This window comes from Phyllobates terribilis, unplaced genomic scaffold (assembly GCF_046119375.1).
Source record: "Phyllobates terribilis strain yellow unplaced genomic scaffold, ASM4611937v1 Scaffold_8__6_contigs__length_399053987, whole genome shotgun sequence".
Taxonomy (NCBI): Eukaryota; Metazoa; Chordata; class Amphibia; order Anura; family Dendrobatidae; genus Phyllobates; species Phyllobates terribilis.
This window is the reverse complement of record NW_027362768.1, coordinates 56,128,955-56,143,533: the sequence shown is the minus strand read 5'-3', so window position 1 is coordinate 56,143,533 and position 14,579 is coordinate 56,128,955. Positions and strand designations below refer to the sequence as shown.

At 47.2% G+C, this 14,579-nt stretch overlaps 1 protein-coding gene across 3 annotated transcripts in view; it reads right to left on the bottom strand.

Annotated features, from left to right (window-relative positions):
• The window catches only part of HMCN1 (hemicentin 1), a 924,522-nt gene that overhangs the window by 561,665 nt on the left and 348,278 nt on the right, over window positions 1–14,579 (bottom strand). For all 3 annotated transcript variants that reach the window (XM_073642974.1, XM_073642975.1, XM_073642976.1), the window contains exon 29: window positions 1,943–2,069. In XM_073642974.1, coding sequence (XP_073499075.1) covers window positions 1,943–2,069 — 127 coding nt within the window. The remainder of the gene's footprint in view (window positions 1–1,942; window positions 2,070–14,579) is intronic.

The window sequence follows — 14,579 nt, the reverse complement described above, 5'->3', positions numbered from 1 at the left end:
CTGAACTGTTGTAATTTGAACTTCTGATGTCTGTTTTTGGAATTTTGGAATCCAATTTCCCTGTTTATTTATCATGGCATCAATGTTATCCAGTAGTGTAATTTGGAGAAAATAAGGGTCAATCATCAGGGACCAGGGGCGCCTTTTCACATAAAATAGGGTGCCAACCTCCACAGTTAGGTAGGGGAGAGACTTGAGGGAATTAACTGGGATTTAATTCCCCTAATTTAATTTATTCAGTTTACAGGTAACCCTTTTTTATAGAATTCACAGATTTTTTCATTTTTTGTCACACGTGTAATGGAAATGTTTTTAATGAAATTATTAAAGTTCTAAGTTTTAAGGGTAAAAAAAAAAGTTCATAATCTTTTCCAGCCAAAGTTGCACTCCAAAACTCAATTAGTTTCTGACCATATATGGGGGATCAACATTCTCAGAAGAAATTGTAAAACAAATTATCATCCACTTTCTGCTGTTCTTGTAAAAATGAAAAAATTGGGGCTAAAGTAGTATTTTAGGGGAAAATAAGTAAATTTTTCATTTTCACAGCTGAACATTCTGGGAAGCACATGTGGATTCAATGTGCTCACCACACCACTAAATGGACTCTTTGAGCAGAGTAGTTTCCAAAATGGGGTAATGGAGGATGCTTGCTGTTTCGGTACCTCAGGGGTTCTTCAAATCCACCATGGTGTAGCTAGTCTATTCCGGCCAAAATTGCACACCAAAAGTCAAATAGCACTTATTCCTTTCCAAGCTGTGGCATGTGCACAAACAGGAGTGTGATGGTATGATATGGTGTGTGGGGTATCATTCTGTCTATGCTCATACTTTTACTGATTTTAAGAAGGTTGTCTTGTTGCTCTGTATCATTCTGTGTATACCCTGTATTGTTTAGAGTCTTAATTAGCTTACAAAAGGTCTGATAATTGAATTAGCTCAGTTACAATCTGCAACCTGAATGTGTCCATGCCTCTTGATAAACCCCTGCTGACATTTCCTGACTGTCCATTCATGACCCCTCTGCATGTCAAATGCTGCAAATCACCCCCCCCCCCCTTCATAGTGCCTTGATCTTTGAGGCACTCTTCTCAGGTCTGGAGGGAATGGAAACCATCCAACCTGTCTGCCTACCCTTGGATATAAGGAGGGGGCCTCAGGAGAACAGTGAGACCAGTAAGATAGATCCTTTGTGGGACGCTGATGTGAAGGCCAGCGAGACTAGGAGAAACCCGGATTGCCCTGGAAATACTGCTGGCGGAGTATATATGGAGAAGTATCTGGACTATTTTATCCTCTGTATAATGGATTGTTTATGGACTTTCCGGTTTGCATGTAATAAAGGTTCTTGGGATTGTTCACTCATCTCTCGCTCTGTTGATTGTGTGATACCGGAGTAGGACCCCGTGACAACTGGTTGCGATTCCTCATCAAATACAGGGACATGACATATAATGTAACTGTGTCATATGCCATGAAGGGGTTAAATGTTTTACTGAGATGGTAATAAGCTATCTCTGCCTCGTCTCTTACTTCTCATGATCTACATGATCTTACAGAGTCTTATGAGGACAGCCCAGATTTTTTAAAATATTGGGCATTCAGCATGTAGTTAATAATAGCAGACTACAAACTAATTTTAAGTAGCTCAACTAGTTTATTAAAATATCTCAGAACTTTGCTTATGTACTTTTTAGATATTGTTCTGAAGGTTAGTGCAACAAATTTGAAAATGTTCGTGATTTCATTGGCTAATTTTTACTTGTAATATTGTTACAATATTGTTAACACTTAACTGTTACAACAATATTGTAGCAGTAGAGTGTTACAAACAGTACCTGAATGTAGGGAAATATCTTTATACACTATTTGATTTATCCAGAGTTAAGGTAAAAACCTTCTTACATTTATGTACTTTATATGTTTTTTTTTAAATGCTTACCTATTTTCTTTAAACCACTGAATGGCAGGGAATGGTTTTCCTTTCACCTTACACTCCAGTTTAGCTTCATTTCCAGCTATTACAGAAACATTAATAATGTTTCTACTGCTTACAATTTCCGGAGGATCTAGTGAAAAAAAAAAAAAAGAAAAATTTTACATGCATGAAATGTGACAGATTTCTTGAGAAAGGAAAAGTCTCATAATTTAGCATAATTGAAGTCTATGATATTTCAGTCATTTTCCTATAGTCTCCACTATACAAAATTTTAAATAAATCGATAAAAAACAAACAATGTCAAAATTACAAAAAAAATCACCAAAATTGATTTTACTGAAATTTATACATTTTTTACAAACTTTAAAGTGTTTTTTTTTCCACTACATAGTGTTGCTGCAGTCTAAAATGTATCCCACCATTTAGGCATGCCAATGCCAATGTTTATTTTATTACTATGAGAAAATATAACAGTTCTGTTTGAAAAGTGCTTTATAGTCTCATCTATACAAAGAACTCTACAAGAAAACAAAACACTATTGATGTTCAGGAATTCATTTGGGACTAATCTTTAAGCCTTATTCAGACAGTCATGAAACACGGTCTGTTTTGACCGTGATTTACAGACTGACTGTGGGTCTCCCAACCCAAACTCATCAGTCTTACAGTCCTGTAAGACGTGAAGTTTAAGTACATAATATGGAATATTTCCTGAAAAAAATGAATCAAGTGAAACAGTTTTTTGTATAGAGCCCTCGTGTTAAATACAAAAGAGAAAACGATAAACAATAATTTAAAACCAAAAACAATGGGAGGGAAAAATAGGAAAACCTAAAGCTTGCTGTGACACTGGCACCCTTTATAGTAATTTAGTATGGAAACACATTTTGACTCGCCTGTGGTAAATCACAAAAGAGATTCACCTGTGATTAATTGTGGGTGCCCATCTGACATGAATTAGCCAATGACTTCAGTGTTTTAAAAAGCCACATGGTAGGCCCTGTTCCTTTGTCACAATGGTGAAGACAAAGAAGCGGTCTGAGGACATCAGAACTGCTATTATTAGCAAGCACAAGAGCACAAGACTTCCAAAGGGTATAAGGCCATCTCCAAAGACCTTGCTATCCAAGTTTCAACAGTCTGCAATGTTATTAAGAAGTTTGCCAAGCATAGAACCATCAAGAACCTCCCTGGATGTGGGGTAAAGAGGAAAATTGACAAGAGAGGTCTTCGAAGGTTGGTGTGAATGGTGGAAAAAACACCATGTCAAACATCCAAAGGCCTGAAGGCCAATCTGGAACAGTCTGGGGTTATGGTTTCAACAAGTACCATATGCCGCACACTAAACCAATCAGAGCTTTATGGGTAAAGGCCAAGGAAGAAACCATTGCTAAAGAAAAGACACAAAAAAGGAATGACTGATCTTTGCCAAAAAGTACATTGACAAACCACAATCCTTCTGGGAAAATGTTCTGTGGACAGATGAAACAAAAATACAGCTTTTTAGCAATGCAAAGTAACAGTTTGTTTACAGTTGGTGCAATGAAGCTTATAAGGGAAAGAACACCTTACCAACAGTTAAGCATGGTGGAGGATCCATAAAGCTATGGGGTTGCTCTACTGTGTCTGGTACTGGAGGCCTTGACCATATCACATGAATCATTAAATCAGAGACTTATCAAGAGATTTTAGAACGAAATGTCCCACCTAGTGTAAGAAATCTTGGTTTGAGTTGAAGATCATGGGTCCTCCAGCAAGACAATGACCCAAAGTACACATCCAAAAGTACACAGGAATGGTTGAAAAAGAAAAAAATTGACCGTTTTAAAATGGCCAGCAATCAGTCCTGACCATTGAAAATCTTTGGGGTGAGCTGAAATCTGCCATTGGGAAAAATATCCCTGCAAACATTCAAGAGCTTGAACAAACTGCAAAGGAAGAGAGGGAGAAAATTCCAGCTGAGAAGTGCAAGAAGCTTACAGATGGCTACAAAAACATTTGGAGGCTGTCAGCATTGCCAAAAGGAAGGTAGCCAGGTATTAATGAGGGGTGACTTTATTGCTGCACATGCTGCTGCACATGTTTTATTGCTGTATTACTTTGGACCACTAATTAAAAAATCTTGAGGATATAACTTTGGTACATTTCCATTTATTTCAGAAGATATTGTACAGTCTATGAAAAAAATAAAGGGTTGCCAATAATGGTGAGCAGCACTGCATATACAGTACAGACCAAAAGTTTGGACACACCTTCTCATTTAAAGATTTTTCTGTATTTTCATGACTATGAAAATTGTACATTCACACTGAAGGCATCAAAACTATGAATTAACACATGTGGAATTATATGCTTAACAAAAAAGTGTGAAACAACTGAAAATATGTCTTATATTCTAGGTTCTTCAAAGTAGCCACCTTTTGCTTTGATGACTGCTTTGCACACTCTTGGCATTCTCTTGATGAGCTTCAAGAGGTAGTCACCGGAAATGGTCTTCAACCATCTTGAAGGAGTTCCCAGAGATGCTTAGCACTTGTTGGCCCTTTTGCCTTCACTCTGCGGTCCAGCTCACCCCAAACCATCTCAATTGGGTTCAGGTCTGGTGACTGTGGAGGCCAGGTCATCTGGCGTAGCACCCCATCACTGTCCTTCTTGGTCAAATAGCCCATACACAGCCTGGAGGTTTGTTTGGGGTCATTGTCCTGTTGAAAAATAAATGATGGTCCAACTAAACACAAATCGGATGGAATAGCATGCTGCTGCAAGATGCTGTGGTAGCCATGCTTGTTCAGTATGCCTTCAATTTTGAATAAATTCCCAACAGTATCACCAGCAAAGCACCCCCACACCATCACACTTCCTCCTCCATGCTTCACGGTGGGAACCAGGCATGTAGAGACTATCCGTTCACCTTTTCTGCGTCGCACAAAGACACGGTGGTTGGAACCAAAGATCTCAAATTTGGACTCATCAGACCAAAGCACAGATTTCCACTGGTCTAATGTCCATTCCTTGTGTGCTTTAGCCCAAACAAGTCTCTTCTGCTTGTTGCCTGTCCTTAGCAGTGGTTTCTTAGCAGCTATTTTACCATGAAGGCCTGCTGCACAAAGTCTCCTCTTAACAGTTGTTGTAGAGTGTAACGGGTCTGGGAGGCGGAACCTCTGAGCTACTATACAAGGGGGCGGTCCTTGTAAGGGAGCGGGTGGCGACCAGGGAAGACGGGCAGGAAGTCACAGCAGGTGACCGGGACAGTCTGAGTGAACGGGCTGGAGGTCACGGCAAGTGACCGGGGTAGTCTCTGAATGAACGGGCAGATGGTCACGGCAAGTGACCGGGGCAGTCTCTAGGTAAAGGGTTGGTACGACCTGTGGCGGCTGATGATAGACGTGAGCTCCCAGGTGAGCAGGCGAGAGTCTCTGGATGAACGGGTGGTCACAGCATGTGACGGCGGAGCCTCCAGGAAGACCAACAGACAGGCGGCAGATGAGCGCTCCCAGGTGAGCGGGCAGAAGTCTCTGGACAGGCGGGTGGTCACAGCACGTGACGGCAGAGCCTCCAGGTAGGCTAGCAGACAGGCAGCAGATGAGCGCTCCCAGGTGAGCGGGCAGGAGTCACTGGACAGGCAGGTGGTCACAGCACGTGACGGCAGAGCCTCCTGGTAGGCTAGCAGGCAGGTAGCAGATGTGTGCTCCCAGGTGAGCAGGCAAGCTGGTCCATAGACAGACACACAGGAGTTGGAAGGCAGACCGTCGGACCTCAGGCAAGCAGGCAGGTGGCTGATGTACGCTCCCAGGTGAGCGGGCAGGCTGGTCCTTAGACAGACTGACAGGAGTAGTAAGGCAGACCGTCGGACCTCAGACTAGCAGGCAGGTAGCAGATAATCAGGCAGGAATAAGACAGCAAGCTGGCAGGAATCTGGCAGGTATCTGGCAGGTAACTGGCAACGGGACCTGAGGGCTGAAGCAGAGTAGTGAACAGTGCAACAACATTGCTCGGGCACCTCCATTTTGGAGGAGGTGCCTTATATATGGTGAAGTCCTCCGGCCATTGGCCGGGTACTCCTTAGGACGGCGCGCGCGGCCCCTTTAAGAGGGAGGGAGAGCGCGCGCGCCCTAAGCACAGTGGCCGGGAAGGAGCGCGCGCTGCCAGCAGAGCGGGAGGAGGACGCCGGGCACGGAGCAGAGAGGTGAGGGGAACAGCGTCCCTGCCTAGCAGAGGGCAGGGACGCTGGCGCTACAGTACCCCCCCTTTAGGCCCCCCCTTTTTTAGGCCAGACAGAAATTTAGCTAGGATAAGAGGGGCATGGATGTTCTCCCGGGGCTCCCACGTTCTCTCCTCAGGACCAAACCCCTTCCAATCTACTAGAAAAAAGGTCTTTCCTCTTACCCTTTTGGTGGCAAGAATGTTCTCTACCTCAAACTCGTCCTCAGCAGAAACCGGAGCAGGAGGCGTACCTGTAGACTTGGAAAAAGAGTTAAGTACCACAGGTTTGAGGAGAGATACATGGAAGGAGCTAGGGATCCGTAAGTTGGCCGGGAGTTTCAATTTATAGGCCACCGGGTTGATCTGACTGATGACCTCCAGAGGACCGATGAACCGAGGCCCTAACTTGTAAGAAGGTATCTTGAGTCGGACATATTTAGATGAGAGCCAGACCTTATCTCCAGGACGAAATTGTGGAGGATCCAGGCGTTTTTTGTCAGCGTGTCTTTTCATCCGTTCGGACGACTGAAGGAGTGCGGATCGGGTACTCTCCCAAATGGAGGAAAATTTGCTAACGAGAGATTCCGCAGCCGGGTTGTCCACAGAGGTGGAGACAGGAAAAGGAATCCGAGGATGCTGACCGAAGACTACAAAAAATGGGGATTTGGAGGAGGATTCGCTCTCGTGATTGTTATAGGAGAACTCGGCCCAAGGTAGGAGATCCACCCAGTCAGAATGGTGGGCATTAACGAAGTGCCGGAGGTAACTGGTCAGGTTCTGATTGATCCGCTCCACTTGACCATTGGACTGTGGGTGGTAAGCGGAAGAGAAGTCCAGGGTGACGTCTAGCAGTTTACAAGTGGCTCTCCAGAAACGTGAGGTGAACTGTACCCCACGATCCGACACGATGTGGAGGGGCAGGCCATGAAGACGGAAGATGTGGCGGATAAAGTCTTTAGCCAGCTCGGGTGCAGACGGGAGGCCTGGCAGGGGAATAAAGTGAGCCATCTTGGAAAAGCGGTCAGCGACCACCCAAATGACCGTACAACCGGCAGAGACGGGGAGATCAGTTATGAAGTCCATAGCAATATGCTGCCAGGGGGCAGCAGGCACAGGAAGCGGAAGAAGGCGACCGGCTGGCAGGTGTCTCGGGACTTTGTTGCGGGCGCAGGACACACAGGCAGAAACAAAGTCTATTACGTCCTTGTGCAGGGTAGGCCACCAGTAGTGCCGGGCAATAAGCAGGAGGGTCTTTTTCTGACCGGCGTGGCCAGCTAGTTTAGACGAGTGACCCCAGTGTAGGATCTTCTCCCGATCAGGTACTGATACGAACGTCTTACCGGGAGGGAGACGATTTAGACTCACGGGAGCCACCTGCATTACTCTGGCGGGATCGATGATATGTTTAGGTTCTTCCTCGAGATCGGACACCAGAAAGGATCGGGACAAGGCATCTGCTTTGACGTTTTTGTCAGCCGGGCGAAAATGAAGAACAAAATCAAAGTGAGCAAAAAACAAGGACCACCGGGCTTGGCGCGGGTTAAGTCTCTGGGCATGCTGGAGGTAAGCCAAGTTCTTGTGGTCAGTGTAAATTATTACCGGCTGAAGAGCTCCCTCGAGTAGGTAACGCCACTCCTCCAATGCCAGCTTGATGGCCAATAACTCTCGGTCTCCTATGGAATAGTTGCGCTCAGAAGAGGAGAAGAGTTTGGAGAAGAAGCCACAAGTTACCATTCTCCCGGAAGATGATTTTTGAGTAAGTACCGCTCCGGCTCCAGAGGAGGAGGCGTCAACTTCCAGGAAGAACTGCTTGTTGCCGTCCGGGCGATGCAGCACCGGGGCGGAAGAGAAGGCCTGTTTTAGGGAAAGAAAGGCCTCCTCTGCTTCGGGCGGCCACTCTTTGGGATTAGTACCCTTACGGGTGAGCGCGGAAATTGGGGCAGTCCGGGAAGAGAAGTGTGGTATGAAGAGGCGGTAGTAGTTGGCGAAGCCCAGGAATCGCTGAATGGCCTTCAACCCCTCCGGTCGAGGCCATTTCTCAATGGCAGACAGTTTCTCTGGATCCATTCGTAGGCCGGTCTGAGAAATAATGTAGCCCAAAAACGGAAGCGAGGTCTGCTCAAAGAGGCACTTCTCGTATTTAGCGAAGAGGTGATTCTGCCTGAGCCTGAGCAGGACCTGACGAACGTCCCTCCGGTGAGTCTGGAGATCCGGAGAGAAGACCAAGATGTCGTCCAGGTACACCACTACGCAGGAGTAGAGAAGGTCCCGGAAGATGTCATTGACCAACTCTTGAAAGACGGCAGGAGCGTTACAGAGGCCAAAGGGCATTACCAGATATTCATAGTGGCCGTCCCGGGTGTTGAATGCCGTCTTCCATTCATCCCCCTGACGGATACGAACCAGGTTGTACGCCCCACGGAGGTCCAGTTTGGTGAAGATTCTAGCCCCCCTCAGACTATCAAATAACTCCGGAATGAGCGGAAGGGGGTACTTATTCTTCACCGTGATCTGGTTAAGGCCTCTATAGTCTATACAGGGACGGAGAGAGCCGTCCTTCTTTTTGACGAAAAAGAAGCCTGCACCCGCCGGGGAGGTAGATTTCCGGATGAATCCCCTGGCCAGATTCTCCTCAATATATTCGGACATCGACCGGGTCTCAGCAGCAGATAATGGATAAATACGCCCACGGGGAGGAGTAGTACCAGGTAACAGGTCGATAGGGCAGTCGTATGGTCTATGAGGGGGTAGTGTCTCTGCTTCCTTTTTATTAAAGACATCAGCATAAGACCAATAAGGAATCGGAAGTCCAGGTAGATTAGCTGGGGTAGGAGAAGGACGGACGGGATGGACGGGAACCAGACAGGTCTTATGGCAGTCCTGTCCCCAGCGAAGGACTTCTCCGGTCTGCCAGTCAAGCACGGGTGCATGTCTCTGGAGCCAAGGTAGGCCTAGCAAGAGGGCGTGAGAGAGTCCAGGCAGAACATGAAAGGAGATACTCTCAGAATGCAGCATTCCCACCTGCAGAGTAATGGATTCGGTGATGAGTTGGATGGGGCGTGGTAAGAGACCCCCATCCACGGCAGCAACAGACAAGGGTACAGCCAGAGGTTTGGTGGGGATGCGGTATTTCTCTACCAGGGACTGTGAAATAAGATTCCCGGCTGCTCCAGAGTCAAGTTGGGCTAGTTCGAAATAACAGTTCTCCCCGCAGACGATTGAGACTGACAACAGCAGAGATGGAGAGGATTTATTCTTGTCTAGGTCGACCTCTCTGAGCGAACCTAGACACAGGCGTTTCCCGACCTCTCCGGGCAGGCACGGATCCGGTGCTCCTTACTGCCACAGTAGAAGCAGCTCCCCTCGGCACGGCGTAAGTCCTGACGGGTTTTGACCATCTTGGTCTGGTCGACCTGCATAGGCTCAGGAGAGTGTACCTGGGTAGAGACGGAGGGAGTGACGGGTTTCTGAAAAGTAGGAGCTAGACGTGGTAACCTCCTCTCACGGGTGACCTCTTTGGCACGCTCCTGGAACCGTAGGTCAATCCGGGTGGCAAGAGATATTAGGTCATCGAGAGTGGTAGGAATGTCCCGACCGGCAAGTTCATCTTTAATACGGCCGGACAGGCCCTCCCAGAAGACGGATACCAGAGCGTCGTTATCCCAGGCCAGCTCCGAGGCAAGGGTACGGAACCGTATGGCATATTGGCCCACGGTGAGACTTCCCTGACGGAGGCGTAGCAGTGATGATGCGGATGAGGTCTTCCGTCCGGGTTCGTCGAAGACTTTCCGGAAAGCCGTGAGAAAAGCAGGCAAGTTGAACACCAGGGGGTCTCCTCTCTCCCATAGAGGATTTAGCCAGGCCAGGGCCTCCCCGGTGAGATGGGACATGATGAATGCAATTTTGGCCCGGTCGGAGTTAAACTGGTGGGACAAAAGTTCAAAGTGCAGGGTGCACTGATTTATGAAGCCCCGAGCCTGGGCGGAGTCGCCTCCGAAGCGAGGAGGTGCAGAAAGCCGGGGTCCAGGGTAGGATACCATGGTATTAGTGGGCAGCGGAGCTGCCGGATTGCGAGACATGGCACTGGCGGAGGTTGCTGGTGGAGCAGTCAGAGTGTCCAGGCGAGTATTGACATTCCGCAGGTGATCCAGGATGGACTCCTGTTGGGACCTTTGACGGGACAGTTCATGACACAGGTCCGAGAGCGAGGGAGCTTGGGTGCCACCGGGTTCCATGGCCCGAGCAAACTGTAACGGGTCTGGGAGGCGGAACCTCTGAGCTACTATACAAGGGGGCGGTCCTTGTAAGGGAGCGGGTGGCGACCAGGGAAGACGGGCAGGAAGTCACAGCAGGTGACCGGGACAGTCTCTGAGTGAACGGGCTGGAGGTCACGGCAAGTGACCGGGGCAGTCTCTGAATGAACGGGCAGATGGTCACGGCAAGTGACCGGGGCAGTCTCTAGGTAAAGGGTTGGTACGACCTGTGGCGGCTGATGATAGACGTGAGCTCCCAGGTGAGCAGGCGAGAGTCTCTGGATGAACGGGTGGTCACAGCATGTGACGGCGGAGCCTCCAGGAAGACCAACAGACAGGCGGCAGATGAGCGCTCCCAGGTGAGCGGGCAGAAGTCTCTGGACAGGCGGGTGGTCACAGCACGTGACGGCAGAGCCTCCAGGTAGGCTAGCAGACAGGCAGCAGATGAGCGCTCCCAGGTGAGCGGGCAGGAGTCACTGGACAGGCAGGTGGTCACAGCACGTGACGGCAGAGCCTCCTGGTAGGCTAGCAGGCAGGTAGCAGATGTGTGCTCCCAGGTGAGCAGGCAAGCTGGTCCATAGACAGACTGACAGGAGTTGGAAGGCAGACCGTCGGACCTCAGGCAAGCAGGCAGGTGGCTGATGTACGCTCCCAGGTGAGCGGGCAGGCTGGTCCTTAGACAGACTGACAGGAGTAGTAAGGCAGACCGTCGGACCTCAGACTAGCAGGCAGGTAGCAGATAATCAGGCAGGAATAAGACAGCAAGCTGGCAGGAATCTGGCAGGTATCTGGCAGGTAACTGGCAACGGGACCTGAGGGCTGAAGCAGAGTAGTGAACAGTGCAACAACATTGCTCGGGCACCTCCATTTTGGAGGAGGTGCCTTATATATGGTGAAGTCCTCCGGCCATTGGCCGGGGACTCCTTAGGACGGCGCGCGCGGCCCCTTTAAGAGGGAGAGCGCGCGCGCGCCCTAAGCACAGTGGCCGGGAAGGAGCGCGCGCTGCCAGCAGAGCGGGAGGAGGACGCCGGGCACGGAGCAGAGAGGTGAGGGGAACAGCGTCCCTGCCTAGCAGAGGGCAGGGACGCCGGCGCTACATAGAGATGTGTCTGCTACTAGAACTCTGTGTGGCATTCACCTGGTCTCTAATCTGAGCTGCTGTTAACCTGTGATTTCTGAGGCTGGTGACTCGGATAAACTTATCCTCAGAAGCAGAGGTGACTCTTTGTCTTCCTTTCCTGGGGCGGTCCTTATGTGAGCCAGTTTCTTTGTAGCGCTTGATGGTTTTTGCAACTGCACTTGGGGACACTTTCAAAGTTTGCCCAATTTTTCGGACTGACTGACCTTCATTTCTTAAAGTAATGTTGGCCACTCGTTTTTCTTTACTTAGCTGCTTTTTTCGTGCCATAATACAAATTCTAATAGTCTATTCAGTAGGACTATCAGCTGTGTATCCACCAGACTTCTGCACAACACAACTGATGGTCCCAACCCCATTTATAAGGCAAGAAATCCCACTTATTAAACCTGTCAGGGCACACCTGTGAAGTGAAAACCATTTCCGTTGACTACCTCGTGAAGCTCATCAAGAGAATGCCAAGAGTGTAAAAAGCAGTCATCAAAGCAAAAGGTGGCTACTTTGAAGAACCTAGAATATAAGACATATTTTCAGTTGTTTCACACTTTTTTGTTAAGTATATAATTCCACATGTGTTAATTCATAGTTTTGATGCCTTCAGTGTGAATGTGCAATTTTCATAGTCATGAAAATACAGAAAAATCTTTAAATGAGAAGGTGTGTCCAAACTTTTGGTCTGTACTATATGCCTAAGAGCAGGAACAAACACAGACTGAAGGGGCCCCTGAGCAAGAACAATATATGGGCCCTTTGCAGCTCAATAGCTTATTATAATGCAAAATTCCACCTGCTGTGGAGGTTTCAAGTGGGCCTCTGTATGGCTGTCCAGGTTGTATCAGTGATCTTCCCCTGCCTATGAGGCTGTCAAGTACAGGTCAGGAGTCTCGTAACCAGTCTGTGGATTGAAGTCTATACTTCACCGATGTCTGAATGATATAAAGAATAAATCTTGTATTATTCCCTGAATAGACTTTGAATATATTTTTATTGAATATGTTTTTGTCTATTAATTCATTGTATACACATTTCTCATTATTTACTTCTTTACTTAATTAGGTTGTAAGCAATATATTAGTATGCCAGAACTGTAGAAAAAAGACATGGACTGCACATCCCAATATTCATACATTTTTTGTCTTAACGCCGCTATGCAAAAATTTACAAACTCAGTTCAGTTTGAATTACTGGAGTCGTGGGGACTCAGTCTTGCCGCATGGGTGCTGTGAGGCACCGGGCCACCCACCCTGCCGATGCATCGACACTGCGATGGCGGTTTGCACACAGCGCTGCACCTTTCAGGCTAGGGACCCACTAATAAGTTCACCATGACATGGCAGTGGGCTTTATACAGTCTGATCAGAATGTTAAACTAAGAACTTCATGTTCAGCTTGTAAATTTTTGCCTAGCGGCATTAGATCAAAGTATGAATATTGGGATGTGTGGTCCATGTCTTCTTTTCTGCAGTTCTGGCAATATATGAGTACTATTGTTATTCATATGTCTTTTATGCAATATACTATGTTCAATTATTTTTTGGTATAATGTGTTGATTATTCGAGAAGTGAAGTAGCAGTACATTGACTTTAAAGGGTTGTCCAAGTTTTTTCTTTTTTAATATTTTAAAGACTTTGTAAAAATAAAAAAAAAAAATCACAGCTTTACTTATTTCACTTTACTTATGCCACTCCAGTGCTGCCTCTCTATTGCCCCATTTTTGTTGACATGGAAGCAGCAGTAACGTCATGACAACAGAACATGACCACTGCTGCCAATTACTAGGTTTAGCGATTGTGTCGACGTAGATGGCAGAAGACCACTGCGCGGATATATTCCTTAGCCCACAGAAAGACGGCCTCCTGGTTCCCACTCATGACAGTCTCTCTTTCACACAAGCCCTCATCCAATAAACCCCCCAATGCCTTGCTATGGACTTAAAATGACTTCCTGAATCTCCAGGTCCAATGTGCTACCTTGAACTGGGTTCCTCATTGCAAGTTCTCTAGAACTCAATTGCTCTCATCTTATTATGGGCTCTTCATCAGTCTTGCCATCTTTCAACCTCACTGACTTTTTCCTCATCGGGAGAAGTCAGGGCTTCCCTATGCTCATCTCAGAGTAGGTGTCTCGAGTATGTCAAGTCCCTCACCATTTGAGTCACAGGATTGGAAGTGCTTCTGCGCTCTCTGGAATACGACACAATTAGTGGTATGATAAAATTATAGGTTTATTGTCAACGCATATCAGAGTCCACTGACACCTTCTTCAGGACAACCATACATAAATAACCTCACCACAACTCATTCACTTGCCACAAAAGGCTATCTTAGTGAGGTTCTGCTACCCCCACTTACCCACACTGTGCCACAGGGTCTCAGTTCCATAACGCTCATGTCACATCAAAGTAGAGATCTATGTCTCCCAGTGACGGACAGCTGCTTCTTCAGCAAGTTGGTAATAGAGATGAGCGTTGTTCTACTCGAACTGTTCGCCAATCTCAAATTCGAGCTGTTTTGGGCGGTGTTCGAGCCGTTCGGCGAACACGAACAATTTGAGAAAAATTCGGCTGTTTGAGGTTATGTTCGATAACTGTTCGTGCACCAAAATCATAACTGGATTTTTTCTCAGTAATGATGAAAATTAATGTTAATACGCAGTTTGAGTGTACAGCGGGGCGGGGGGAGGGGCAGGGGATGGATCTCTGCAGGAACAATGAAGATCTCCATTTTTTTTTCTCTTTCCCGCATTTACAGTGGGGAGGTGCAATCTGTCAGCCTATCAGCAGCGCACACACGGAGCGAAGTGCTTTTTTCACACAAGCAAGGGCATGTGTCATTGGCAGTGTATGTCACATGTCCTTGCCCTATAAGACCAAGCCATTTTCCCCGTCGCCACCATTTTCTCACTGCTGCAGCTGCGTGTTAGACGGCACCGCTGTTGCTGTGTGCGCTATACCTTGTTAATTTCAAGCCAATTTTCGCACAAATATACAGATAGCTTGGGAGTAGGGAATAGTTGTGATTGCAGTCCTTTTAAGGACTAGGTTAT